Source organism: Gopherus evgoodei, chromosome 11, assembly GCF_007399415.2.
Source record: "Gopherus evgoodei ecotype Sinaloan lineage chromosome 11, rGopEvg1_v1.p, whole genome shotgun sequence".
NCBI lineage: Eukaryota > Metazoa > Chordata > Testudines > Testudinidae > Gopherus > Gopherus evgoodei.
This window is the reverse complement of record NC_044332.1, coordinates 15,632,285-15,659,597: the sequence shown is the minus strand read 5'-3', so window position 1 is coordinate 15,659,597 and position 27,313 is coordinate 15,632,285. Positions and strand designations below refer to the sequence as shown.

The 27,313-nt window shown below is 44.6% G+C and overlaps 1 protein-coding gene across 6 annotated transcripts in view; it reads left to right on the top strand.

Moving 5' to 3' along the window:
• UNC80 (unc-80 homolog, NALCN channel complex subunit) overlaps positions 1 to 27,313 on the top strand; it is a 197,667-nt gene that overhangs the window by 111,350 nt on the left and 59,004 nt on the right. For 5 of the 6 annotated variants that reach the window (XM_030580475.1, XM_030580471.1, XM_030580474.1 and 2 more), the window contains 16 exons: positions 291 to 488; positions 2,241 to 2,348; positions 4,010 to 4,148; positions 6,222 to 6,403; positions 9,944 to 10,075; positions 10,519 to 10,705; positions 11,657 to 11,788; positions 12,123 to 12,266; positions 14,919 to 15,019; positions 18,363 to 18,449; positions 19,574 to 19,757; positions 20,492 to 20,586; positions 22,937 to 23,026; positions 23,294 to 23,395; positions 24,336 to 24,516; positions 25,708 to 25,976. In XM_030580475.1, coding sequence (XP_030436335.1) covers positions 291 to 488; positions 2,241 to 2,348; positions 4,010 to 4,148; positions 6,222 to 6,403; positions 9,944 to 10,075; positions 10,519 to 10,705; positions 11,657 to 11,788; positions 12,123 to 12,266; positions 14,919 to 15,019; positions 18,363 to 18,449; positions 19,574 to 19,757; positions 20,492 to 20,586; positions 22,937 to 23,026; positions 23,294 to 23,395; positions 24,336 to 24,516; positions 25,708 to 25,976 — 2,331 coding nt within the window. The remainder of the gene's footprint in view (positions 1 to 290; positions 489 to 2,240; positions 2,349 to 4,009; positions 4,149 to 6,221; positions 6,404 to 9,943; positions 10,076 to 10,518; positions 10,706 to 11,656; positions 11,789 to 12,122; positions 12,267 to 14,918; positions 15,020 to 18,362; positions 18,450 to 19,573; positions 19,758 to 20,491; positions 20,587 to 22,936; positions 23,027 to 23,293; positions 23,396 to 24,335; positions 24,517 to 25,707; positions 25,977 to 27,313) is intronic. The other variant, XM_030580473.1, reaches the window with a different exon arrangement.

The following is a 27,313-nucleotide window of genomic DNA, read 5'->3' as shown; positions in this document are numbered from 1 at the left end:
GTCAACCTAGGGAGCTGGGTTTATCCCTATTTTGGGAATAGGGGATGCCCTAATGTTCCCTTCCCTGAAAGGAACCGACTCAAAACTGTGGTGGGGCTGCCGGTGTTTAATGATGGTCAAATATTTGACAGTTTCTAACTCTGACCTTCCCCTTTTATTTCACCAGTGTCAGTGACAAAACAGTCTTGACATGAAATGAGGGGAACGCTGGTTGTCTTGGGCATTCTCTCACCGCCAAACTAGCACTCCTCTTCTTTGAGTAACTCACCCCTCCCCTCTTTGGGTTCCAGGTCATGATCCTGCTGTGCAACCAGCAGAGTTTCATATGTACCCACATTGATTACTGCCACCCGCACTGCTACCTCCACCACAGCCGCTCGTGTGCTCGCCTGGTCCGAGCCATCAAACTGCTGTACGGTGACACCGTGGACTCACTCCGAGAAAACAATGTGCTGAACAATGTGGCAAGAGGCAAAAAGCAGAAGGAGGTGAGAAGGCCAGTAAATACTGTCCAAACTATAGCGCCAGTTCAGCAGGGTACCTAAGCTTGTGACAAATTTTAAACCGTTGATCATCTCATTGGCTTCAATTGAACTACTTTTGTGCTTGAACTGTGGCACATGCTGCAGTACATGGGTCATTCAGGGCCCATAACTGGCTGATATTTATATATTCCTGAGCTGAAACAGACAGGATGCCGATTTTTCTGAATACATGTAATATGGGAGTCTTGTATGAGTCATTCAAATATTCAAGTAGTAATAATATCCCCTTAATTGGTAGCAGAAGTATTTGTGTCCTTGACACTGTTAAATTCACTTCATAATCTCATCAGGGTCAAGATTTCAGCACCCCTGTGTGTGGAAATTTTTGCTCTGCAAGTTCATAATATTTCCCTATCACAGAATAGGTGATTAGTTGCCTGTCCACTTGGAGCAATGGATATATTGATACGGAACAAAGCAGAGAGGAAACAAATTAAAGAATGCAGAAACTCTGCTCTTCAGAACACTAAACTGTGTTCATATGTTTACATCACCTGACGCAAACTGCAATGCTGCAGTTAAGTGCCAAGGAAAAGAAGCAATCTCTAGAATTGTCACCTCTGCCAGCTGAATCGCCTGAGACGAGCACCTGGCAGAGTAAAGAAGCATTAGCAAAAGAGCTTATTCTGCACTCCTGGGTGTTATTTCAGCTCAAACACTGAATTTCAGTGCAAAATGGTAAGATATACGATTTCATAGCCCATGCCTTAAGAGTAAAGGCTATCAAACAATAAGGATAAAGAAATGGTCACTGGGCAATAAGGCATCTGTGCTTATGCACACAGAGATGGGGATCTTTACATAGGAAAAAAAGTAATGCCATTTATTTCTATATAATCCATTTCTTTTTATGTGTTAGCTCAGTGGTTCTCAGTCTTTTTCATACTATGACCACTCTGGCAACTCCCCATCATCTAGCCAGGATCTAGCTGAAACTACACTCTCATTTAGCAATAAGAGAAGCTCAGGATGGTTGCAATGCTTGACACTTGTTTGCAACCTCCTTGGGGGTCACGACCCCCCAGGTTGAGAACCTCTGTGTTAATTGATAGGTTACCACTATTAGAAGGAAAGTCTAAAGTCACACAATATGCTGGAGAAACTCTGGTGCTCTGGATATTGAACATATCATGGCTGGCAACAGTAGGTTTGCTGGTAAATCCCGTTTCTCGTCACTGGGCTACATGATAATCAGCTTGGTTTGACTTTCAGGCAGCCTTAAATTTGTGTCCAGGTACCTATTGCTTACATTTCCCTGATAGGAATAGAACAGTTGATGGATTGGTGCAGTGGGTTGCAAACTCCTTGGCTAGGAGGTTTTAGACTGGAATTTGTGGACTCTGGATTTTTAACCTTCTTAAAACACTTGTGTTCTAAAATGCACACCTTGTAACCTTTTGATTAGAGTATTCTGGGGCATTTTCAGGGAACACATTCAAATTTTTGACTTGACTTATTGGCTATTGCCTTGTTCTTGTTAAGGAAATTAACATTAAAAATAGATTTTTTTACAAAAACCTTTAGAATTAGGGTACTTATGCCATCTCGCTGGCTGCTGAGCACTGCCAGAACAAAAGGACTTATATGGACTGCTTCAGAACCATGGCTTCAGAATCCACCTGAATTAGATTCCCTGGCTTTACAAACTAGGTGTCTCAGAGATTGACAGATAACTGAACTCCATTTCTTTTTCAGTGCTCGGACAAATCATGCCTGAGAACTCCATCTCTAAAGAAGAGAGTAATGGATATCAACTTGGAAGGAAAGAAGGACTCTGGAATGTTGAAATACATCAGACAACAGGTACTGGCTATATCACCTACCACAGTGACGTGCTGATAAGAGTAGGTTCTGCTTTGCCCTTTAGGAGGGTTTGCAGGGAGAGGAGAAGGAATTGTGGAACCTTGAGCCTGTGCACAGAGTGGGAAGAATTGGAGTGCATGACTGCTCCTGAATAATACCCGTGGAAGTAAATGGCATCCCCACAATGGGTAGGATGTGCCAAAGAGTGAGCTGGAGCAGCAGTTAAAAGAACCCCACGCAAAGATTTCATTAAATACATGCAAATTCTAATCCCATTAACAAACTGAAGGAACAGTGGAAAAGGAAAGGAAGTTAGAGTTGGTGCCTTTAAACAGGGCCAAATTAGCTCAAGAGCTTTAGGGGCTGTAGCCCAGGGCCCTGGCGCAGCAGAGCTCAGGCAGGCTGCCTGCATTCCATGGCCCCATGTTGCTCCCGGAAGTGGCCAGCTGCTGGCAGGTCTCTGTGGCTCATGGCAGGACGGGGGAGGTGGCTCTGCACGCTGCCCCGCCCCCAGCACCGTCCCTGCAGCTCCCATGGGCTAGGGACCGGCCTATGGGGGCTGCAGGGGCACCACTTGCGTGCAGGCAGTGTTCAGAGACATGCTGTCCACCTTCCCCGAGGGGCCCGCAGAAATGTGCCAGCAGCCAACTGCACCGCCGGCCAGGAGCCACCTGTGGTAAGTGCCTCCACCTCGAACCCCCTCCTGCTCCCCAATCCTCTGCCCCAGGTCAAAATCCCTTCCTGCACCAAACTCCCTCCCAGATCCCTCACCCTCTCCTGCACCCCAACACTCTGCCCCAGCCTGGAGCCCCCTCCTGGACCCAAACTCCCTCCCAGAAAGAAACTAATATAACAGATGTTCTAAGGTAAGTAGGCTCTTTTGAATTAACTTAACTATATTTAGGGTGACCAGATCGCCTGATTTTATAGGGACAGTCCTGATTTTTGGGTCTTTTTCTTATATAGAATCCTATTACCCCCAACCCCTGTCCTGATTTTTCACACTTGCTATCTGGTCACCTTAACTATATTCTACATGTTTTAAGACTGAAATGTAACCACAGAAGGGCTTTATGTTAATTAAAAGGCAAGTTTAGTATAGCGTTAATAGCTTCGATGCCATAATTGTGAGCATTTTGTTTTAAATTAGGAAAAAGACTGATATACAGGGGCCCCAGGCCTAAAGGGAGTTAATCCGTCCCTGCCTTTAAGTGTCTGGGTATTTTAACACCTCACATAGTAGCAGTAAAAAAAAGCAAGTGTTTAGATACCAGCTGTGAATTTGCTGCAGTAGCAGTATGTGAAAACTTGTGTGAATATTTATAGCAGCATGTGTGCTGCCATCTTGAAAAAGCTTTGCTTTCCCTTCTAGTTTATCAAAGTTTCAGTCACTGAGTCAGGGAGGAGCAGCAATGGCACAGGGCTTAGGGAACCAGTTGCATACCACAATTAACAAACAACAAATAGTCAAGATGAATAGGTAGCAAGCAGCATGTAGGCTGAAATATGCTCACATATGAGTATGATATGTTCATATCAGGTTAATTTAATTAGCTAAAAGCAGAGACTGTGGATAATTCATGATCAGATAAAAGGGTAAAATCATTTGCTAACAATAGTTTACTCAACTCTGCTATGAAGTACACTTTCATTTTCTGTAGGTAATGAGCCTGTCCCCAGCGCCTTTGTCACTGTTAATCAAGGCAGCTCCTATCCTCACAGAGGAGATGTATGGGGACATTCAGCCTGCAGCATGGGAGCTGCTGCTCAGCGTGGATGAGCACATGGCTGGAGCAGCAGGTAAGAGAACCTGAATCAGAGAGTGGTATTGTTGCACTGCTGGCCATTCATAGCAGATGTTGGGGCCTTGCAGGTCAGCTTCCTCTTGGAGAAGGAATCAGTGACCTTACATCTGGGTGTGTTTTTAGAGCAACTTGATTATTTTACACTATACACACCAGTCACAAACAGCAGGCAGGCAGTCTCCTCTTTTGGGCATTCCAGATGAGACGCCAATGCCTGATTAGAAAGAAAGGGCTCTGCTTCACGAATTGACTCTAGTTAGAGATATTAAAGGAGAGAGCACACTCTCCTGCTGTGTGCCATAACCCTTCCCCCAAAAAGAAACTGCATCACAAAACTTAACAACAATACATTGTTTCTTCAATACCTCCAGGGCTCCTGGGGTGAACCACCTCCAGACAGCCAGCCACACTTTCAAGACTGATATCTGTGGAAATTAATGCTGTTGGCATTGATATTTGCTTGTGGGTAAACAGGTTTCTAATTTTCTGTTTTCTTACCCAGCAGCTCCAACAGCAAAACATGAACTTTTGCATTCAGCTCTATTCCCCTCAAATCTCTGTGATGGGTGCCTTTGTGAGAGAGGAAGCCACTTAAGATCAAACTTATCATACCTCCAACAAATGTTGGCCCATTTAATTTTAATGCCTCTAGTTTGCAGAGGCCTCCATTCTCTCTTGTCTTATATTTAGTTTGTAAGCTCTTTGGGACAGGGGCCAGCTTTTGTCCTATGCGTTTGTACAGCACCTAGCTCCTGGTCTGTAACTGGTGCTCCAGGGCATGACTGCAATGCAAATGATGATATACATTTTATAACATTTGAAAAATCATGTTTAGAATACACCAGAATTACTTCTGGCTTAATGGCTGCAATGTAATTAAGGACAAAGGGCCCAACCTTGCACTGGGATCCGCTAACATGGACCCGTGTGGGTCCTCATGCGATCACTTAGACACATAAAGTAAGGTACCCAATGCCTTCTAATTTATGTTCTCATATGCCCAGGAGGCTGACTGTAGGGGTTAATTTAGACACCGTAATTTAAAAATCCTTGGCATTTTAATACAGCGTTATAACTGCATTGTGACAGGACTAAAGGAAAGAAAACACTAACAACTATTTCTTAATTAATGCTTGTATTGTTTGTGCAAAATCCACTTTCTTTCAGATCAGTAGTGCTTTAGGGCTTGTGTGCTGAGCTCTTCTGTGAGATGCTCAGCACCCTTCACTCCCCCTAACTTCACTTGGAGGGGAGGGTGCTCAGCACCTCACAGAATTGCTCAACACCTTGTAGGACTAAGATCTAAATCTCACTGTAAAATCTTTATTTAATCCAAAATGTAATGCAATTCCATTGTAAATATTTGGATTCTGAACCTGCCTGTTCTTTTGGGGAGTTATGAAGTATTCGTTCATAGATTTTTTTATCTTATTTTCTGTCTTTGAGCATGGGATAATTTATCAGATAAAAAAAATAATCTTTTTCAATGCACTGTGACATTCCCAATAATTTAGTCACTGTCTGTCTACAATTGGAATATCCCTCTATGCAGATCTATACAGTAGTATAATAAGATTCTGGACTAGAAGTCAGAAAACCTGGTTTCTCTTCCCTGCATTGCCACTGATTTGGCTCTGTGAACTTCAGAAAGTCACTAAAACATTGTGCCTCAGTTTCCCCCTCTGTGCTTTGTAAACAGCTTTGAGTTGGAAAGTCTGTAAAAGTGCTGCTGCTTCGTATTGATTATTATTGATGAATGAAGCCTGGACTTACTTTTTATTCTAAACTAATCATTACTGAGATTTTCATGAGATCAAAAGCATTCTCTTTTTTTAAAAAAAACAGCTTTGCTAAAATCTTTTTATGAGCAGTTGTGGTGGCTATGAGAGGTGGAGTGACACTGATTCCATTTAATGAAGCAAAGCACTTTTTGCTGGTGCCAGTATATTGCTGATCTCATTTTCTGTGGAGCGCTTTTTTTTCAGTTTTTTTTTTATGTGACTGAAATTTTATCTACAAAACAAATACTCTGCAAAAACTCAGCTGATCAAATGTTCACTCCCTGCAGCTGCCATGTTCCTGCTGTGTGCTGTGAAAGTGCCCGAGGCTGTTTCTGATATGCTGATGTCCGAATTTCATCATCCTGAGACAGTGCAAAGACTGAATGCTGTTCTCAAGTTCCATACCCTCTGGAGATTTCGGTATCAAGTGTGGCCTCGGATGGAGGAGGGCGCTCAGCAGATCTTTAAGGTAGATGAGGAGAACAAACACACTGTTGTCTTTTGCGGGTTTGGCTTGTAGAACAGATGTATTGTGACATGATGACAAGGAATTGGCTTTAAGTCATTTCAGGAGAGGAAAAAAATAATTCTGTATGCCAGGTTTGTAGGGTGCAGAACTGTATAAAAAAGAAACAGTCCCACAGAATTCTGGATGTAGATTAGAGAAAAATACTTAGTAGGAAAGAAACATATTGCCATAGACCAGGGGTTGGCAACCTTTCAGAAGTAGTGTGCCAAGTCTTCATTTATTCACTCTAATTTAAGGTTTCGCATGCCAGTAATACATATTAACTTTTTTAGAACGTCTCATTCTATAAGTCTATAGTATATAACTAAACAATTGTTGTATGTAAAGTAAATACGGTTTTTAAAATGTTTAAAAAGCTTTATTAAAAATTAAATTAAAATGCAGGTTCCACGGACTGGTGGCCAGGACCCGGGCAGTGTGAGTGCCACTGAAAATCAGCTAACGTGCTGCCTTTGGCACATGTGCCATAGGTTGCCTACTGCTGCCATAGACAATTGGCACTGTATAGTAAGATGGAGTTCTGCGAGGGGGAAATGAATGGAACTAATTAGTATCTCTGACTTTTCCACCAATATTAAATTAGAAGATGATACAACATTTCAATAGTTATTAACAGGACTATCTTGTGCCCGTTATAACTAAATGCATTGAGCTAAATATATAGGACCTAATTTGCCCATTACTTGTGGAGTTGGGTACTTCTCAACCTAAGCAAGGATGGCAGAATCCATTCCGGCAATATTAATCATGGTTTTCTTTGATTAATGGGACGGGCCAGTTGAGTTGTTTGCTCACTTTTAACCTTTTATAAAGATTCTATACATCCCAGAAGATCATACATTGTTCTCCTAACCACTTTAATTTTTAATTATATAATGGACGTATCTGGGAAATGGGCTACTTCACTGCAGATTGATATACCAGATACCTGGTGTCTAGTTTAAAGGAACAGATGTTCTTCTTTGAGTGCTTGCTCATGTTGATTCCGTTCTAGGTGTGTGAGTGCACCCACGTGCACAGTCGTTGGAGATTTTTGCCTTAGCGGTATCCATCAGTTTGGCTGTAGCGACTCCATGCGTTGGTATACCAGGCGCTGCCGACTCTACACTCTCTCAGTTCCTTCTTACTACCTATGATGATTGGTCAGAGCGCCTCCTCTTGCACTGCAAGAGCGTTAGCGGTTCTTCACAGCCCATTGTCTGCCTTCTTCATGTATAGTTTGTAGGTACTTAGTTAGCCATTAAGTGAAGTGTTAGGTTAGTCTGGTAATTAGAGTCCCGGCTGGGACTTTGTCCTGGAGCGGGGCACGCCTCGTTCCCCAAGCTTTTAGCCACGCTCATCCTGCAGCAGGCTGATGCCAATTAGTGACCCCCCATGCCAGCTGTTTGAACTGCATAGGGAGGAAGGACAAGTGCAGAATCTGTAAGAACTTTTACCCTAGAACCCAGAAGGAGCGAGATATCAGCTTGAGGGCCCTCCTCAGGGAGGTGCACTTCATCCTGTCTTGAGTCCTCCCGCTCGGACCCCACTCCAAGCACCTTGGCATCGGTGAGAAGTGTGCTGCTGGCACTTGGCTCTGCCTGGCACTGTTCTCCCTCACCAGTGCCTAAGAAGCAGCAAAAGAAGAGCCCCCTGACACCAGAAGGGAAAGGGGCCTTGGTCCAAGGACCTATTTCATGCCATGTGCCCGCCCTGGGGCTTCATGGGGGGTACCACTGAGGTCAGACCTCCTAGCCCAGCCAGGGATCCACCTCAGCAGGGGAATCTGGCTTCTTCTTGAGCCCTCGTTGCCTGAAGCAGCCCTGGCAGCTAAAGAACAAGCTGGCCGACTGGCACCACAGACACCGTGCCAGGCACCAGACTTGACTAAGGGCTCAACACCTAAGGACAAGCCAATCATGGGACCGCCCCATAGGGCAGTGGAGCACCCTCGGTCCCCGGATTGCAGGCGTAGATCCCCATCTGCATGGCCTAGGACCCCAGTACTGCATCCCCGGTCTCCAGTCAGAAGACCCAGGTCCCCAAAGAGACATAGGACACCGGAGTTGAGACACCGGTCCCCGTACCATCAAAGATTGCCACAGTGCAGGTCACCCTCGCCCAGATGGTCTCCCAGATGTCAGTCCCCACGGGGGCGGAATCGCTCCCTGTCGCAACACCGGTCTACATTCCCCTGGTACTGCTCATTGAGCAGGCACTGATCCTCACCTGCCTGTATTATGTCCCTGCAAAAGGGTTCGAATATCTGAATACACATCCTTCAGCGGTGTCACTGGTCGTGTCTGCTGTTAATGAAAGGGACAGGCAGGGCCAAGTCAGTGGCATGCTGAAAAACAAAGATGCCAAGAGACTGGACTTATTTGGCAGAAAGATTTATTCGATGGTAAGCCAGCAATTTCGGGTGTCTAAACACCAGGTTCTGTTAGATAGGTACAATTTTAACCTGTGGGACTCCCTTAACCAATTCAAGGAGGCCCTCCTGCAGCGCCTGGTATACCAACACATGAGTGTGGCGCTCAAGGGGGTGCCACAGCCGACCCTATGGATACCCACTTAGGCAAAAATCTCCGACGACTGTGCTTGTGGGCACGCACACACCTAGAATGGAATCGACATGAGCAACACATCTCAAAGAACAAGTTATGAAAAGGTAGGTAACCGTTTTTTCTTCAAGTGCTTGCTCATGTCAATTCTATTCTAGGTGACTCACGAACAGAATCCTCCGAGGTGGACTCAGAGTTGCCCCTATAGCAGCTTTTTCTCTTGAAAACCACTGTAAGGGTTCATATATTGACCCTTTGGTATACCAGAGATATTTGTTATGTGGACTTTGAGGAGTAAAAGTGATTAATTTGGAAGATTTTATATAATTAGAGATATACCTATCTCCTAGAACTGAAAGGGACCTTGAAAGGTCATCAAGTCCAGCCCCCTGTTGTCACTAGCAGGACCAAGTACTGATTTTGCCCCAGCTCCCTAAGTGGCCCCCTCAAGGAGTGAGCTCACAACCCTGGGTTTAGCAGGCCAATGCTCAAACCACTGAGCTATCCCTCCTCCTTCCTGTATCTGTTTCTCACTGTGGTTGAAGGGACTTCCCTTTATCTTTTGAGAAGTTATTGTAATTGGTGATGTAACAAGAGCACAGATGTGTGAAAAGAAAGGCCAGCTGTAAAAAGTGGTCCCATAGTCTGGATGGTTGGCATCATGTTATGCAAAAGAATCCATATTCTGTAATTCTGTGGGATTACAGTTCCTGGTTCCTTGTTTTTAGTTTGGGATTCTGTTTTTATAATGGACAGTGCAAAATGCTTTATTCTTTTTAAAAAATATTATTGATACTGAGCACAGTTCCCCTTCCTTCTGTCCCAGGTTGCAGAAAGAGGCTGGAATCCCAAGGGAAGCAATCAATCAGGATTTAAATCCACCACCTAAAATTTTCTTTCTCTCTACCTGATTTTCTCTCCTTATGTTTTCTTTCAGATTCCTCCTCCAAGTATAAACTTCACTCTGCCCTCTCCAGTACTGGGAATGCCCTCTGTGCCAATGTTTGACCCCCCGTGGGTTCCTCAGTGCAGTGGGAGCGTGCAGGACCCAATTAATGAGGACCAGTCTGTAAGTTAAAGAGCTCCCTAGAGGGGATATTGTTATTACTTAGTGACAAATTATATCCCAGTGTTGTGGGTGGGGGTGGAGGGAGGGAGTTAAAGAAGACCAAGTAGTCTAAACTCTGAATTTCCTTACTTGTGTCAGTTTACAAGAGATTTTTGAGTACATTGTCAGTATAGTGCCTAGGCACCACATATACAATGTTAATATTTTTCCTATTTTTCAGCAAGAGACTTAAGACAAGAAATCCAACCAAGAGCTTCCTTGTGAATCTCTATTCAGTTAACACTTATTTGTTGTGGGTGTGTATGTGTATAGATAGATGGAAGGATTTGATCTTTAGTGGTTAAATGTTAGAGGTGACTCATAAAAGTGGCCTAAAACACATGCTGCATGAAAACCAAACCAATTGCTTCAAGTTGGTTTCTTTCTTCTTGCTTTTCTGGCAGAAGTCATTTTCAGCCCGGGCAGTGTCACGTTCCCATCAGCGAGCAGAGCACATCCTGAAGAACCTGCAGCAGGAGGAAGAAAAGAAGCGCCTAGGCCGGGAAGCCAGTCTTATCACAGCCATTCCCATCACCCAGGAGGCCTGCTATGAGCCCACCTGCACCCCAAACTCAGAGCAAGAAGAGGAAGGTGCGCTCCAGAGCCATGAACTGCTTGCCGGGGACTAATAAGCACATGCCTCCAGCATGGAACAGATCTTAGGGATGCAGTGAGGATGGAAAGTGATCATTACTGATAGGGAAGACTCCACTTTTACATCCTCATCATTTTGGATCATTCAAAGGAACTGGTTTTTAATCACTTTAAGAACGTAACAGCACCATACAGGTATAAGGCATCCATATCAAAAAATAAAAGATTCAAAATGAATGAAAAAAGGTGTAGCCAATAATTAGTGTAATAAGGGCCCAAACCTGTGAAATGTTGAGTGCTGCCCACAAGAAACTGGATGTCCTCAGCTCCCACTGACCAATGGGAGTTGGGGACTCTCTGTACCTCACAGGAAGCACTTAGCACCTTGCCTAATCAGATCCTTAGAATATGAGAATAAAGGAAACTGAAAACTTAGCCTTTGGGTTGAGGATTTTCATTGGATTAAGGTAATGCAATAGAGAGAATTAGTTAAATGTCCTCTTTTTGCACATTGGAGCTGCACAGATAGGCTGATGTGTCCTGAGCTGTGTATGCGGTGGAAAATCTGCAAACAGAGTAGTGGCATTGCAAGTTCACCCAGACAGTATCTAGAGGAAGGACAACAAATTATCTAGCAATGTGGTTTGTTAGGATGTAGAATAATCGTCTAATAGAAGCTGTGGAGCTGCATCACCTGAGTCAACTGAAACTTGACTCAGCAAAGCACCAGGTAATGTATGTTAAGGAACAGGCCTGCTCTAGCTGCCAGGGGATGGACGAAATAACCTGGATCATCTTTTTAGTTTCTAAATTGTGCATTTCACAAGAAGCCTGACTTTTTTCTGTCTCTTCCAATCTGGCAGCATGATGCTTCTCTCTGGGAAGTGCCTTGAATTGTGTCAGTCAAATTCATAAACCAAAATTCACATCTCCTGTTTTCTTTGTCAGTAGAAGAAGTCACCAACTTGGCATCCCGCCGCCTCTCTGTGAGTCCCTCCTGCACCTCCAGTACTTCTCACAGGAACTATTCCTTCCGTCGTGGCTCTGTCTGGTCAGTGCGTTCAGCCGTCAGTGCAGAAGGTGGGTGTCGACTTTGCATTTGTTTTTAATTCTCCTTACAGTATATATATTCATTCTGTTGACTCACAGGTCTCATGTCTTCCTTGGTCTTAACCAAAGCTATACCTGCCTTTTGTCAGGCCTGCTTGAAAGCTCAGGAAGTTCTGAACTAGTCAGCCCCATTCATTGTGGTGCTGCTGTTCATTCCCATGTAGCTTCTCTTCTGTTCCAGTGTTTCATTGTGAGTTCCCACGGAGTTGTCATGTGAAGCACGCCGGGTGGAGAACTGTAATTGAAAGGGATTTTACCAACAGCACATTGGCTAACGCATGCCTTTTACTCCTCTCTGCTCTAGATGAGGAGCACACTACGGAGCACACTCCAAATCATCATGTGCCACAGCCCCCGCAGGCAGTGTTCCCAGCATGCATCTGTGCAGCTGTGCTCCCCATTGTTCACTTGATGGAAGATGGAGAAGTCCGAGAGGATGGAGTAGCAGGTGCTGACCTAGATTAAACATTCATGGACTCTTAGTCAGAGGTTACAAAAATCTCTAGCAGTTTGAACAATGGCTCAGATTAGTAAGAGCAGGTAGGCTGGTAGCATCAGAATCCAGTTATTAGTGGTGCCCAGGCTTTTTAAAAAGCTAGGATATTGCTCATGAAAAAAACACGTTAGAAGAACAGTTTTAAGGTTGCAAAGTCAAGCCCTCAGAATTTAGGAAATACCACAATCAGGGTTGTCTGTGCAACCTTACTGTGATTCTCTTATGTGAATGCATTATGATACAGTCTGTAATTACCTGAGCACATCCTATATTTTCCACAGGACCTCTGCCTCATTCAGTGCACAGAATGGATGCTGCACACTTAATGAGCAGCTATTCAGTATTTTATTTTATCTTTATTGTTCAGTGTGTGGACCCAGGCCTTATTTACTGCACACTAGTCAACCATGCTCTGAAGACAGAATTGTTAATTTTCTCATGGGCTTTTCTGTGGCGCTCATCACTACAGTATGTGTGCTTGACAAACATTACTGAATTTATCTTCGCGTCTCAATCCCCCATACCCATCTACAACTCCTTGTTCCAGGTCCAGTCTCACCCCCACACTTGCCTCCTTAGCTCACATATAGACAGAATCCCAGTCCCCTAACCCTCCCTGGCTCCTCCCTTTAGTCCCCCACCCCACCTGGCTCCTCACCCCCGTGCACTTGAATCAGGCTACTTCCTCCTTTTCCTTCTCATTGCCTGGGTGCTTGCAGGAGGATCATTGAGAGCACAGGAGATGCAGTTCCCCTGTTCTCAGTTCCAGGGCCCGGTGCCACACTAGCCCCTGGCTGCCAAGAGGAGCAATTACAGGGAAAGTCCTGCTCAGCCCCTGCAGCCCTGGGATGGAGCATGCTACATGCAGACAAAACCTTTGGAAAATCTAGCTGCTAAACTCTTTTTGCGTCTACTGAGCTTGTGCAAACTGAGCTTTTCAGAGGCTCATAATTTGGCCAAATCTGAAAAAAAAATTATGAGAATGGCAGAAGACACATTTCTGGCACCAGAGTGAGGCACCTGCCAAATTTTAAATCCCTGCTCTAAAGCATGGACGTGTCAGAGCTTCTCAGTGGAACAGTTCATTCTCAAAAGTGACAATCATTTTTGCTTAAGTGTACCAAAAATATTCAGCCTGAGGCTGACACCCAGCATGGAAAATGTCAACCCAGACAGTTAAAGTTTGGCAAAGTTGTGAACTGAAAAGAGGATCTTACAATGGGAAGTGTCGGGCACTTTAACTATAGGCATCACTAGCTGTGTTGTCTCTAATTCTACCTATAAATAGTGTATGAAGAGTTTTTAAATGATTAGACCTTATAATCATGTTACAGACATGAATAGTGTGTGTCATCGATGGTTATAAGCACGTCTGTAGAAATTTTTATAAACTGCTATTGTCAGGCTCTGGGTTCTGGATGATCAGGTCTGGTGGTTGAAGTAGTGGTCGAGAACAGATACCAAGGGTCAAAGCTGGCCACAGAGTCAGGACTGGGCTGAGAGCAGCACTTAAACCAGCGTCTGGGGACGGGCCGTGGGTCAGAACCAAGGTCTGGGTCCGTAAACAAGCCAAATCAGGATTGCAGTCGGAGTCTGGAAGTAGGCCAAAGGTTGAAGCTGCGTTGAAGTTAGTCCAAGGTTCTGGTGGTCAGGAGGCAGATGGACCAAGGTTTGGGCAAGGCTGGGGCAGGGACAGAATAACGTACAGACAAGGCTGAAGCCGGCTGGAACAAGGTTTGGGCAAGGCTGGGGCAGGGACAGAATAACGTACAGACAAGGCTGAAGCTGGCTGGAAGAAGGTTTGGGCAAGGCCGGGGCAGGGACAGAATAATGTACAGACAAGGCTGAAGCCGGCTGGAACAAGGTTTGGGCAAGGCTGGAGCAGGGTCAGAATAACGTACAGACAAGGCTGAAGCCGACTGGAACAAGGTTTGGGCAAGGCTGGGGCAGGGTCAGAATAACGTACAGACAAGGCTGAAGCCAGCTGGAACAAGGTTTGGGCAAGGCTGGGGCAGAGACAGGGACAGGATCAAGGCAGGCTGGAAGTCTAGGGACTCTGTAACACTGTGAGGCAGCAGGAGAGTTCCTAGTCGAGTGGTGCTATTGCACAGACTGACTTGTTGATCTGGCAGTGAGGGTGAAATACTTGTACATGGGAGTCATTGACCCAGGCCCTGCCCAGGGATAGGCTGCTGCAGCATGCCTGAGGGGTGAGTCAGTGCAGGCTTTGCTGGAGGCATGATTCATTGTAGCTGAGTGAGCAGCCCTGGTTCAGCTGTGCTACTAATGGAAATTTGCAGATGAATAATCATTTATGCTAAAATTGGTGACATTTGAGGGATTTAGTAACCCTTTCACAAACACACGTCTGTCAAAATACTAGCCACAAATAATACGATTTAGTGAATAACAAAAATTCACAAAAATATTTGCAGTTTTTAATTAACTGACCATATGTAATCATGCATCTGAGTTTCACTTTTGCAGATGCACATGGTTCTCTGGTTTGCTGGTAGACATCAAACTTTTTAATATAAATATACCCCTTTAAGACTTCTCCTGAAGATGAGGTTCTCACTGGTTCTTTTTCTTCCTCCTGTACAGTGAGTGCTGTGGCCCAGCAGGTCTTATGGAACTGTTTGATTGAAGATCCCTCTACAGTTCTTCGGCATTTCCTGGAGAAACTCACAATAAGCAATCGACAGGTAGGTTCTCCTTTTCCCAGTATAGACATTAAAGGAGAGCTTAGCCATCACTTAATGCACGAAAATACAGGAGCAAGTAAAATCACTTAAAGGGTAAACAATCTTTACTATAAGATGGCTTAGAATACTGACAACCAGATCCTCGGCTGGTGTAGATCATTGTAGGCCCTATCAATTCAATAGGGCTATGCTGATTTACATCGCCTGAGTATCTGGCCCTGATTGTCCAAGGCCCTGTTCTGACTCTGTTTTGGTCTCTTAGTCATGAATCCTACTGAGCTAAGTATCCTCAGCTTGTGCAAATGAACCTAGCTTTCTTGGAGCCATTCTGTTTAACCCTCCCTGAAGTACAGACCTGACATTCAGCACCCTTTTTGCAGTGCTGTAGCTATGTGGGTCCCAGGATTTTAAAGAGGCACGGTCATACCTTTTATTGAACCAGCTTCTGTTGGTGAGACAAACTTTCAAGCTTACACAGAGCTCTTCTTCAGGTCTGGGAACTGTACTAATCAGAGTGTCACAGCAAATACAAGGTGGAACAGATCGTTTAACATAAGTAGTTAGTACATATCATCGTAGTCCTTTTCTGTGCTATGTCTGATTTAGATTGTAAACTTTATGGGGCAGGGATCTGTTGCTTTTGTTGATATGAAGAGCACTATGCACCCCTGTAGCACTTTATAAATAATAACATGGACAACACCGTGCACACTAGTGACGCCATATAAATAAGAACATAAGAACGTCCATATGGGGTCTGACCAATGGTCCATCTAGCCCAGTAGCCTCTCTTCCAACAGTGGTTATGCTAGGTGCTTCAGAAGGAATGAACAGAACAAGGAAATGTATCAAGTGATCCATCCCCCTATCATCCAATCCCAGCATCTGGCAGTCAGAAGTTTGGGAACACCCAGAACATATGGGGTTGCATTCCTGATCATCTTGGCTAATAGCCATTGATGGACCTATCTTCCATGAACTTATCTCATTCTTTTCTAACCCAGTTATACTTTGTCCTTCACAACCTCCCATGGCAACAAGTTCCACAGCTTGATTGTGCATTATGTGAAGAAGTACTTCCTTATATTTGTTTTACACCTGCTGCCTATTAATTTCATTGAGTGACCCTTGGTTCTTGTGTTATATCAAGGGTACATAAGACTTCCATGTTCACTTTCTCTATACCATTCATGATTTTATAGAGCTCTTATCATATCCCCCTTCGTCATCTCTTTTCTAAACAGAACAGAGACTCCCCATATGAAAGCTGTTCCATGCCCCTAAACATTTTTATTGCCCTTCTCTGTATTTTTGCCAATTCTAATGTCTCTTTTTTGTGGGATGGGGTGATGAGAACTGCACACAGTATTCAAGGTGTGGGGGTATCATGGATTTATATGGTGGCATTATGATATTTTTTTGTCTCATTATCTATCCCTTTCCTAACGGTTCCTAACGTTCTGTTAGCTTTTTGGACAGCTGCTGCACCCTGAGCAGATATCATCAGAGAACTAATAATGATAGTAATGATGATATCACTGTAGATAGTGATATCACCATCCTTATCACCTGACCATCACATGTATATCAAAGTTGACTGCTCGCACTTGCTGCATTAATGAGACAGTAAATAAAAAGAAAACAGGGAGAAAAGCTAGTCAAGTCCTTTTTGCCTCTGTTTTAATGACTGTGCACAGAGGCCTAGCCACCTTTACAGCTTCTCACTTAGGCTAGAGGGGAGACCTGGAAGTTTCCTTTGAATTCAGCATCCAAACTTGAAAGAGTAGCTCTTTCCCCTACAACCCGGATCACCAGTAGAAAGTTGGAATCTGCTGTGTGGCCACCAATGGCTGTTGAAAGGTGAATTCTAGGTGAGGGGCAGGAGAACCTTTAAAAATACAGGTGATGTCTACACTGCAGTCAGAGGTGCAACTGCAGCATATGTAGACATACCCGAGCCAGCTCTGATCTAGCTAGCTCAGATAACAGTAACAGTGAAGCTGCAGCAAAATGGGTGACAGCACAGGCTAGCCACTTGAGTATATACCCAGGGTCCCAGGCAGGCTTGTACATCCTTTGCTGCTACCCATCCTGCTGTGGCTTCACTGCTGTTGTTACCTGAGTTAGTTAGATTGTGACTGCGCATGCTGCATTGACACTTGGGATTGCAGTTTAGACTGCCTAAAGAGAGAGACTATTTAATAATTAAACTCTCCAAAACAGAAGAGATAAGGGACCAGATTTTCAGCTGGTGTAAATCAGCCAGTGAATCAACTATGGCAATGCACACCCGCTGAGAATTGAGCCCAGGCTTTCACAACATGTACCCCTCCGTTCTCAGTTTTCCTTCTTCTCCAAAGTATTTTATGTAGGAATTGCTGTGGAACCTTTTCAGTCTCTTCTGATCTCTCACACCATTAAAATACAGAAGTGTCTCCAATAAAATTAATGGAGCTGCCTAAACTAGAGTAAAGCTGGTATAAGTGAGGTTAGAATCAGTCCCATAACTTTAAAAAGCTTTTATGAAACATAACATTTTAAAATTAAGGAATATTATAGCTTATTGCATTAATGAATTGTAAAATTAGCAAGTTAAACAATGTAAAATCATAAAGGGACAAAGAGAGGAAAGAAATAGTTAAGTCTAAAGAGCTTGATTTTCTGGCCCACTCTGCTGTCTTTGCGCCACCTAAGCATCACAAAGAGACCGTCTGTAACTTCTCTGGCACCTCTGCCAGGTGTAGAGCTGGCATGGCCTGTCCCTATGCCTAGCCAACAGCCCTGGCACAGGAACTATGCTGGAGTTAGAGAGAATAGAAAAGGAGTGCCCAGACTGCGATGTGCTCTGTCAATCCTCAACTGGTGGATGATCCCTATGCCAGCCTACACATGTTAGAGCTGCCCAAAGGAGAAAACAACAGAGAATCTTGCCCAAAATGGGGACTGTAACCAAGCAGTGACAACGATCACAGTAAAGTGAATTAATTTTTATATACTCTCTCCAATACTGTCCTAGTAGCATTTTTTCATTGTAAATAAGAACTTGAATTGCTGCAGGGAAGGTGCAGTGACAGGATTGGGAGGCTGCCAGAGCAAATGCCCATGGTGATATCTCTAGGTAAGAAAGTGATCCAAAACATGAAACGGTGATAGCCACTGACCTGGAGAATACATTCACTATGGCCTTGGACTTGCACTTAGAATTCTAAGTCCTCTCCTAAGCAAATGGTTCCATTTCATGCAGCGAGAGAGAGAGAGAGAGAGAGAATGAGAACGAGAAAGGACGGAAGGAAACTGTAGGCCATTTTGTGATGGAAATTAAAAACTCTTGCTTTTCTTCCAGGATGAGTTGATGTACATGCTGAGGAAGCTCCTACTGAACATCGGAGACTTCCCTGCCCAGACGTCTCACATCCTGTTTAACTACTTGGTGAGTAGCTCCCAGTACCAGCCTACAGCCCATAAACCTAACCTTTGATTGCCCATTTCCTAAAGCACATATATTACAGTCTAGGAGGAGAGAGTGCCCTGTAGTTTTGTCCACACCGTTTATGCACATCAAACCTTCAGCTGTCAATGTAGATCACCTGGCTCAGACAGGCTGTCATTCGCCCCTCCCCCCATTTATTAAAGAGTGAAATAAACTGTTATCCTGTCATCCCAAACCCACAGCTGTGCACAACCCTTTTGTTGAGCAATCATTAGAGTTCTGCTGGGGGAGACCATGCAACGTGTGTACCCCCTAAGCTGCGCTCTAGGAGAGTCTGTGTGAGGGATTGCAGGCCTGTTCCTGCCCTCCTTATCCCAGATCCTCCTCCACTCCCAATTCCTGCTTTCCTGATTTGGTCCAGTTCCCTGCTCTTCCACCCTGCCCCTGACTGTGACTTTGGCTTTGCTTGACTCCTGATTCTGTCTCCAGCTCCAGTTTCTGTCTTCTGACTCCAACCACTAGGCACGACTGCCCATGCCCTGGTCCTCATACACTGCTGCACAGATCCTCCCTTTCCTCCACTCTATAGAGATAGGGTATAAAGGACCATGGTGGCTTCTTCTCTACCCATCTGTCTGCCCAGTGCCCATCCCAGCTATTACGGCTGTTCTGGATCAGCCCCTCAGCACACAGCAGAGGCATCCCAAACTCACCCAGAACAGAAGGAGGTAAAAAGTTGACATTGGGCATAGTCAGACAAAGCGACATGAACTTTCAGGTATTAGGTTTGACAGGTTGAGTCTTCTCCCAACGACGAGTAACGCTACAGGAACCATCTTTTTGTTCTGTGTCTGTATAGTGCCTTGCACAGCGGGGTCCTGGTCCATTACTGGAGCTCCTACGTGTTTTGACAGTACAAACAATAAATGTTCATCACAAATTCCTCTGTCTGACATAGTTGACTTGGGTTGATCACAGACTAACTGCTCCTCGGAATAATGGAGGACTGTATTAATGATAACTCTGGGACATGGAGTTGGCTGAAGCAGAACTAATGCCAGTAAAACAATGTGATGTGTATACAAAAGCAGCTTGAGTGCCACTCTTTTGTTTGTGCCTTGCAGGTGGGATTGATTATGTACTTTGTGCGTACTCCATGTGAATGGGGCATGGATGCCATTTCAGCTACACTGACCTTCCTGTGGGAAGTGGTGGGTTACGTAGAGGGCCTTTTCTTCAAGGATCTCAAACAGACTATGAAAAAGGAGCAGTGTGAAGTAAAACTGCTGGTGACTGCCTCAATGCCAGGTAGGAACATGTACAATCTTTAAGACCTACCTGGGTTCCTTTACCTAGCTTCTATATTTGCTATTTTGCTTACTGCTTCTACGCCCCTGAAATATAGAATTACTGGTTTGAAATCCATTGGAAGAAGGTCAGTGGAAGCTCCCTCTTAATATCATCAGATATTTTTAAGCCAGTCCTCCTTGAATTTGGGCTATGTAAAATAATTCTTGAACAGTTCATAGCCCCTCCAGAACTCTGGAGGCAAATAAACAAAAAGTGACATCAGAACAGTCTGTTCAGCGTGGAGCCATGTGCCAATCAGTCCCTGAAGGACTGCCAAGTCTGATCATTTGAAGAGTCTGCTACTCAGGGATAGGTCAACTTGAAACCCACCAGTGTAAATCATGGTAATGCCTGGAGTTAATAACCAAGAGTGTACAGTGGTAACCCTACATCTTCATGAGCCAGACAAGAGATTGCTCTGTGAAAAACGGAGTTGTCATTTTATATGTATTTCTTCTTTAGTGTAGCTGTTACAGTTAAAACCAGTTGTAACCCCCTAGAAAATATAAGGTCTCATTAAATGAGAGTATAAGTATTGCATGATGGATTCCAAATACCTAGAACTTTTGTGTTGACTCCTCACAAGACAAATTTCACCCATTGGCCTTACTCTGTGAATAGTCCCATTGAAATAGCATATGAATTATGTGAGAAAGGAGGAGAGAGAGAATGACAGCTCTTCTTTACTATAGGCACAAAGACCCTGGTAGTGCATGGACAGAACGAGTGTGACATCCCAACCCAGTTACCAGTGCATGAGGACACACAATTTGAAGCTCTTTTGAAGGTGGGAATGAGGTTTTTGGTAGAGCTGTTTATTGATACATTTAGCTGCCTGTGCCGGCCACATCTAAGTTTTAGAAATACAGTCTTTCAAACATCCTGATTTCAGCATGGTGGAGGAATGCTGCTCTGATATCCACTTCCATCTCAAGATGGATGACCACTACTATATAAACCAGGGAGTGAACTGATGTCTAATGTGGGGTACTCAGGAGTTCCCATTGCCAGCCAATGCCCCAGAAGTGTAACTCTGGGGCCAACAGACTGCTGCAGATCAGATACAATTTCCTAAATAAATTAGTTAACAATTCACTGACATACTCATCCGTTCCTTTTGTTCTGGTGTTTGACCAGCTCTATTACCTACCTAAGAAATGAACCAAACAGCTGTTCCCACTAAGAACTCTTTGGTAGCCCAGGTAGTCCTGATTCCACCACATGATAACCAGCAAATTTGTTTTTGCCTCAGTGGCAAAATCAGCATTTCAAGAAGAAAGAGGATGATCCAGTGGTTCAGGTGCTAGCCTTGGGACTTGGCAGATAGGGTTCAGTTCCTTGCTTTGCTAAAGATTTCAAATATGACCTTGGGCAAGTCACTTAGGCCAGTGGTTCTCAACCAGGGCTAGACATACCCTGGGGGGTATGCAGAGGTTTTCTAGGTGGTACGTCAACTCATCTAGTTATTTGCCTCGTTTTACAACAGGCTACATAAAAAGCACTAGCCAAGTCAGTGTGAAGTAAAATTTTTTACAGACAGTGACTTGTTTATACTGTTCTGTACACTGAAATGTAAGTCCAATATTTATATTCCAGTTGATTTATTTTATAATTATATGGTAAAAATGAGGAAGTAAGCAGGTTTTCAGTGATAGCGTGCTGTGACGCTTTTGTATTTGTATGTCTGATTTTGTCAGCAAGTAGTTTTTAAGTGTGGTGAAACTTGGGGTATGCAAGACAAATCGGACTCCTGAAAGGGGTACAGTAGTCTGGAAAGGTTGAGAGCCACTGACTCAGGCTATGTCTACACTTACAAGCTTACAGCGCACAGCTGTACCAGTACAGCTGTGCTGCTGTAAGATTGCTCGTGTAGCTGTGTTGAGTGCTTATGTTGGCAATACTTATATCACTATGGGGGGGGGGAGTTTTTCACCCTCCTGAACGACAAAAGTTTTGCCGACATAAGTGCTAGTGCAGGCATAGCCTGAGGCTATGTCTACACTTGCTGCAATGTGTAGAGTACAGGGACTAGTACTGTACATGTAGCTGCATACTGCAATGAAAGGCAAGCTGCTCCAGCAGTGGGGAAAGGCAGCTTTGCCTTTCCCTGCTGTCAAAGCCTTTCATAGACTTTAAGGACAGAAAGGACCATCGTGATCATTTAGTCTGCTCGCCTGCACGTTGCAGGCCACAGAACCTCACCCGCCCACTCCTGCAATAGGTCCCTAACTTCTGGCTGAGTGACTGAAGTCCTCAAATCATGATTTAAAGATTTGCATTTTACAAAGAATCCGCTATTTACTCTAGTTCATACCAGTAAGCGACTCATGCCCCAGGCTGAAGAGGAAGGCAAAAAAAACCCAGGGTCTCTGCCAATCTGACCTGGGGCAAAATTCCCTCCCAACCCCAAATATGGCGATCAGTTAGATCTTGAGCATGTGGGGGAGACCCATCAGCCAGACATCTGGGGAAGAATTCTCTGTAGTAACCCAGACTTTCCCTGCAGCAGCGAACTACACTGCTGAAAATAGCGATGTAGACGTGGGAGGCATTGATTGGGTGTGTGGGGCACTGGGGGGGTCAGGCGTGTCGAGCACTCTGCTCTGCCCACCTAAACAGTGCCTCACCATCTATGCAGCTATTTGTATCCATGCTAGGTGGTCGTGAAGTGTCTGTTGTCTACACGCTGCCATAAGTGTAGATATAACCTTTGTGTCTCTCTGCCTTAGTTCCACTTTTTGTAACACAGCACTTCCTTACCTCGTAGGGGTGTTGTGAGGGTAAATACATAAGTCTGTGAGATATTCAGGTCTTGTAGTAATGGAGGCAATGATACCCATATGATGATGTAGCTATAGAGACAGAACAGGTCTGGAGGCAGAAATAATTGTTCTGTGGATAAATGCAGGTAACATCAGACTATCAATCCAGCAGATTTTAGGAACACTGAAATGGGTGTGTGTAGATATAGATACATAAGTTTTAAACAAAGAAAGAAACTTGTTAAATGCAAGAACAATGTGCCAACATCAGCAAGGCATTTAGGAATGGTCCCTGTATAACTGGTTATAAAACTCTCTGTCTCTGTACAACCTACTTCATGAATAACAAGCTGGTTTTTGTTTCTTCCCCCTTAGGAGTGCTTGGAGTTTTTTAACATACCTGAAACCCAGTCTGCTCATTATTTTTTAATGGATAAACGATGGAACCTTATTCATTACAACAAGGTGAGACAAAGGCCTGGTCCAGCTGATTTTATTCTTTCTTCATCCCTTCCTGAATATTGGGAGAGGCCAGAATATAACCAGAGGGCCATATGTAGCCAGAATTCTATCATCATTGATACAGAGCTGTGGCCTGTGGAAATTACGGGTCTTAGTGTCCCTGGAGAGAGATTGAAGTGACCCATGCCCTGTTATCCAGTCCCAGCTTCTGGCTACAGTTACAGCTGTATTTTTTAAAAAAACTTGATTTGTTATTCTCTTCCATTGCAGACCTACGTCCGGGATATTTATCCTTTCCGGAGGTCAGTGTCTCCACAGCTCAATCTGGTACATATGCATCCAGAAAAGGGTCAGGAACTCATTCAGAAACAGGTATCTCACCACCACCACGGCATCTCCATTGTCCTTTCAAAGGGCTCCCCTCATGCTGTGAGGGGCACACTTTTCCAAAAGAGCAGTTTATGGCATGAATGCCTCCTGGGCATCATTTCACTAGGCATGCTGCGTATTTAGAGAAAATCAAGGCACTGAAGAAGGCAGTGTAAAATCCCTCCAACTGGATCCTTTTAGCTGTATTGTTCTGCAAATGTTCTCATATGTGTAGCTGGGTAACTCCACATACTTCAGCTTCAAAGGCAGGGATATCCACATTACTTCTTTCCAAGCACCAGCCCCCGGCCCTTTGGGAGCCTGCTCGATGACTTTCCCCCGCAAGTCTGCCTGTCTCTGCAATAAATGCTACCACTTGTGGTTTCTTCTCCCTCATGAGAGCGTCTCCTCTGCCCTTTCCTTGCTCCGCCTCTCAGATATTCCTTCTTGGGACAGGAATCGCTGCTCCCCATCACCTGCGGCACACCTGTAGCAATTGGCATTGATTGCCTTGCCTTACAGTATCCCATCTGCTCCATTAGCTCTCACCACAGCCTCCAGAGGCTCTCCCATTGGGTCTTGATCCCACGTACTGGGACAGTGACCATCCCATCATGTACCAGTGGAAGTATCAGTTCCAGGAAGAATCAGGTATCATCACCCAGCCCCGAGAGGAAAGGTGAAGGCTCTGTCACTGGGCCCACTTGCCCCACCTACTAGAGTGGCCTCCAATCCATCCTCAGAGTCCCTGCTCTTCTGATAAGCCAGGATGTCTCAGTAGCACTTGGGGAGAGTTACCCCAGGGCACTTGCCTTCCACTCTTTCCACTTTGTCTTTGCACTTAGGTGGCGAGATTGATCTTTAAAAATGCCACACTCTTTAAAAACCCCTTCTAATTGGCGCTATGCTGCTGTGTGTGTGTGTGTCTCTCTCTCTTTGCTAGGTGTTCACCCGCAAGCTGGAAGAGGTAGGACGGGTGCTGTTCCTCATATCACTGACCCAGAAAATCCCTGTGGCCCACAAACAATCCCATGTGTCTATGCTCCAAGAGGACCTTCTCCGCCTGCCTTCCTTCCCTCGGAGTGCCATTGATGCTGAATTCTCCCTCTTCAGTGATCCTCAAGGTACTGAGAAAGTACTTGGCAAAGATCTCACTGGCTCCATTTGCATATTGAACTTGGCACCAGCAACTTCATTCAGGCAATCTTATTACTTGCTCAGAAAGACTGAACAGCATAGTGGTTTATCTCATCTCAAATTAAAATACCCTGCCCAGGAATATGATGTCCAGATGTTAGTACGTAAATGTGACTGCAGTAAAGGTGCTGCAGTATAAAACTTTTCATTTATTATGAGCCCGCAAGAAAGGCTTCTTTCCATTGACATTAGTGGGCTTTGGATTAGTGCCTCAGTTACAGGCACTCTATACACTCTGATTACTGACAATCACTGCTAAGGCACCTGCAGCTGTGCTCACAAACTTTGTATGGAGTATGCAAGCTCTGCATCTGTGCATGCAACATTGCACTTGGAAATTAGGTAACTGCATGTCCACAGGGGAATTTATCTGTGTAGTTACACAACTTGCATGTGCAAATGTGAGGTCTCCAGCCATGATGGGCACAGGTGCAAAATTTTGCAAGAGGAATTGAGGAACTGCCCCCTTTCAGAGGTTAATCCTATTAATCAAGTAAGTTTTCTAATCAAACTCTGGGGTGGATTAGACAGTCCCCTGCCCTGGAGGGCCCTTTTCACTGTGGGGTAAGCATTGGCAGGTCATGTGTGCTGACACTGGAGGCATTCAGTTTCAAAATCAGCGTTGTAATTGCACATCAGCATCCAGCTGTGTGTTTCCTTCTGGGATAACCCAAAGGGTAAAAAATTGTATTTATCCACAAAGTCAACAAGCTGCCAGTGGTATATGCAAGATTTGGTCTGCTTTAACTTAAAAGACAATGAAAAATGGAATGAATTTTAAACGTATAGAAAAAAGATTAATAAAGCCCTGTGATAATTCATCACATTCCTCCAGTGCCCCTTTTATACTTCTCTTTTCTGTTGCTTAAACGCGATTGGCCAAAATCTGTTGTCATCAGTGAAGTTGCACCACCGATTAATTTGGTTCAATCTTCCTTTAAAAAGCACCTGTAGCCAAAATAGTGATGAGTTTTGCTGGAGGAAACCTCTAAGCCCTGTAAGAGGTCATTGCTCAGCAGATCCCTTCCATTGGTCTTTGGGAATGTTACCCAGCTGGAAATGCCTTGCTGGGCTAAGGCGATTAATTAGCTTCGATGCTGCCTGCATTGTTCTTGCAGCTGGGAAGGAACTCTTTGGCCTTGATACCCTTCAGAAAAGCCTGTGGATTAAGCTCCTGGAGGAGATGTTCCTGGGCATGCCCAGTGAATTTCCCTGGGGGGATGAGATCATGCTGTTCCTAAATGTCTTCAATGGAGCCCTGATCCTGCACCCAGAGGACAGCGCCTTGCTGAGGCAGTACGCTGCCACTGTCATCAACACTGCTGTGCACTTCAACCATCTCTTCTCTCTCAGTGGGTACCAGTGGATCCTCCCCACCATGCTGCAGGTGAGTGTTTTCCTCCCACTGGTTAACACCAAAGACTAAAGAGCTGCTGTCAGTCATCATACCTAGCAAATCAGCGAGCGACACAAGCATTCTGGTAAAGCAACAATAATAAACGCCCTGAGTACTCAGTTCTTTCCATTGTTAAGAGTGCTTTACCAGCAGTACGTACTCAGTGTACTGCTGTGAGATAGGTAATTAGCATCTCCCATTTTACAGGTTGGGAGACGAAGGTGGAAGGTTAAGGGCTTTTTGCCCAGGGTCAGTCACAGAATAAGTTTCACCATTTGTATTGGGGATCTGCCCACACCATGCAAGGTGCTGTCTAAGCACACAGGAAAACACAGTCCCTGCCCCAGAGGGCTTACAATCTAAGACCTTGATGTCACTAACTGTGAATCTACAGTGCACTTGCATGTCACACACTAACTGGCTGTGTGGACCCCACCAACCTGTTAGCCACCCAAACAACCTCCTCTAGGCTATGCTAGCCCTTAATTTGCCTTGCAGGTTAACAAGAGGTGAACCCCAGTCCCAGATCCCCTTTGAAGTCTTCCCTCATAGTGTTCAGCCCCTTATCCACTGAGCACTCACAGTAATACCAGGAATGCAATGTACACACCAGCTTGAATAATCAGTTCTTTGTACAATATGACAGCGCTGAGATATACCTACAGTGAAAACAATAATCAAAGATCAAGGTTTAAGAGAGAGTGAATAAGGATAATGGAAACAGAAGGGTTACATGTGATTTTTGTTCTATAACATTATTTTTAAACTTAATTTAGCAGTCTAACCTTCTGTCTCAATATGTTTCTCTCACCCCTTTTTGCAGCATTTCAACCAAGCCTGGTTGAGATCCCATTTCCATGAATATAAATACTTTGTACATTTACTTCCTCAGGGGCAGGACAAAGGGACGTCTTTTTGTCTTCCACAAAAAGTTCATTTTCTGCCCCCAGAGTCTGAGCTCATTTCCTTGGTGTGCAGCTCAGCTACTTTGCCTGCACCCCCTGCCCAAGGCTACCCACTGGACCTCTGTGGCATAGAAAGTCTTATGTGGGCTGTCTGTAATGGGGTGAAATCCACTCCAAATGCAGGAATTTAGTGGGGTTTGTTGCCGGAGTGCAGCAAAAGCAATATCAGCAGCTGTTTTTCAAGGTAACTCATTATATCAGTAGGGAAATAGAGCAGGGAGGCAACTTAGTTATATTGTTTACAAAGCTCAGAGAAATTAACGATTGCTGAATCCCACATCTAATCAAACACCTGCAGGGCAGGATTCTGGGGGCCAGTTATGGAGGAAATGTGAAAACACTGTTTTCAAGGCCCACAATACC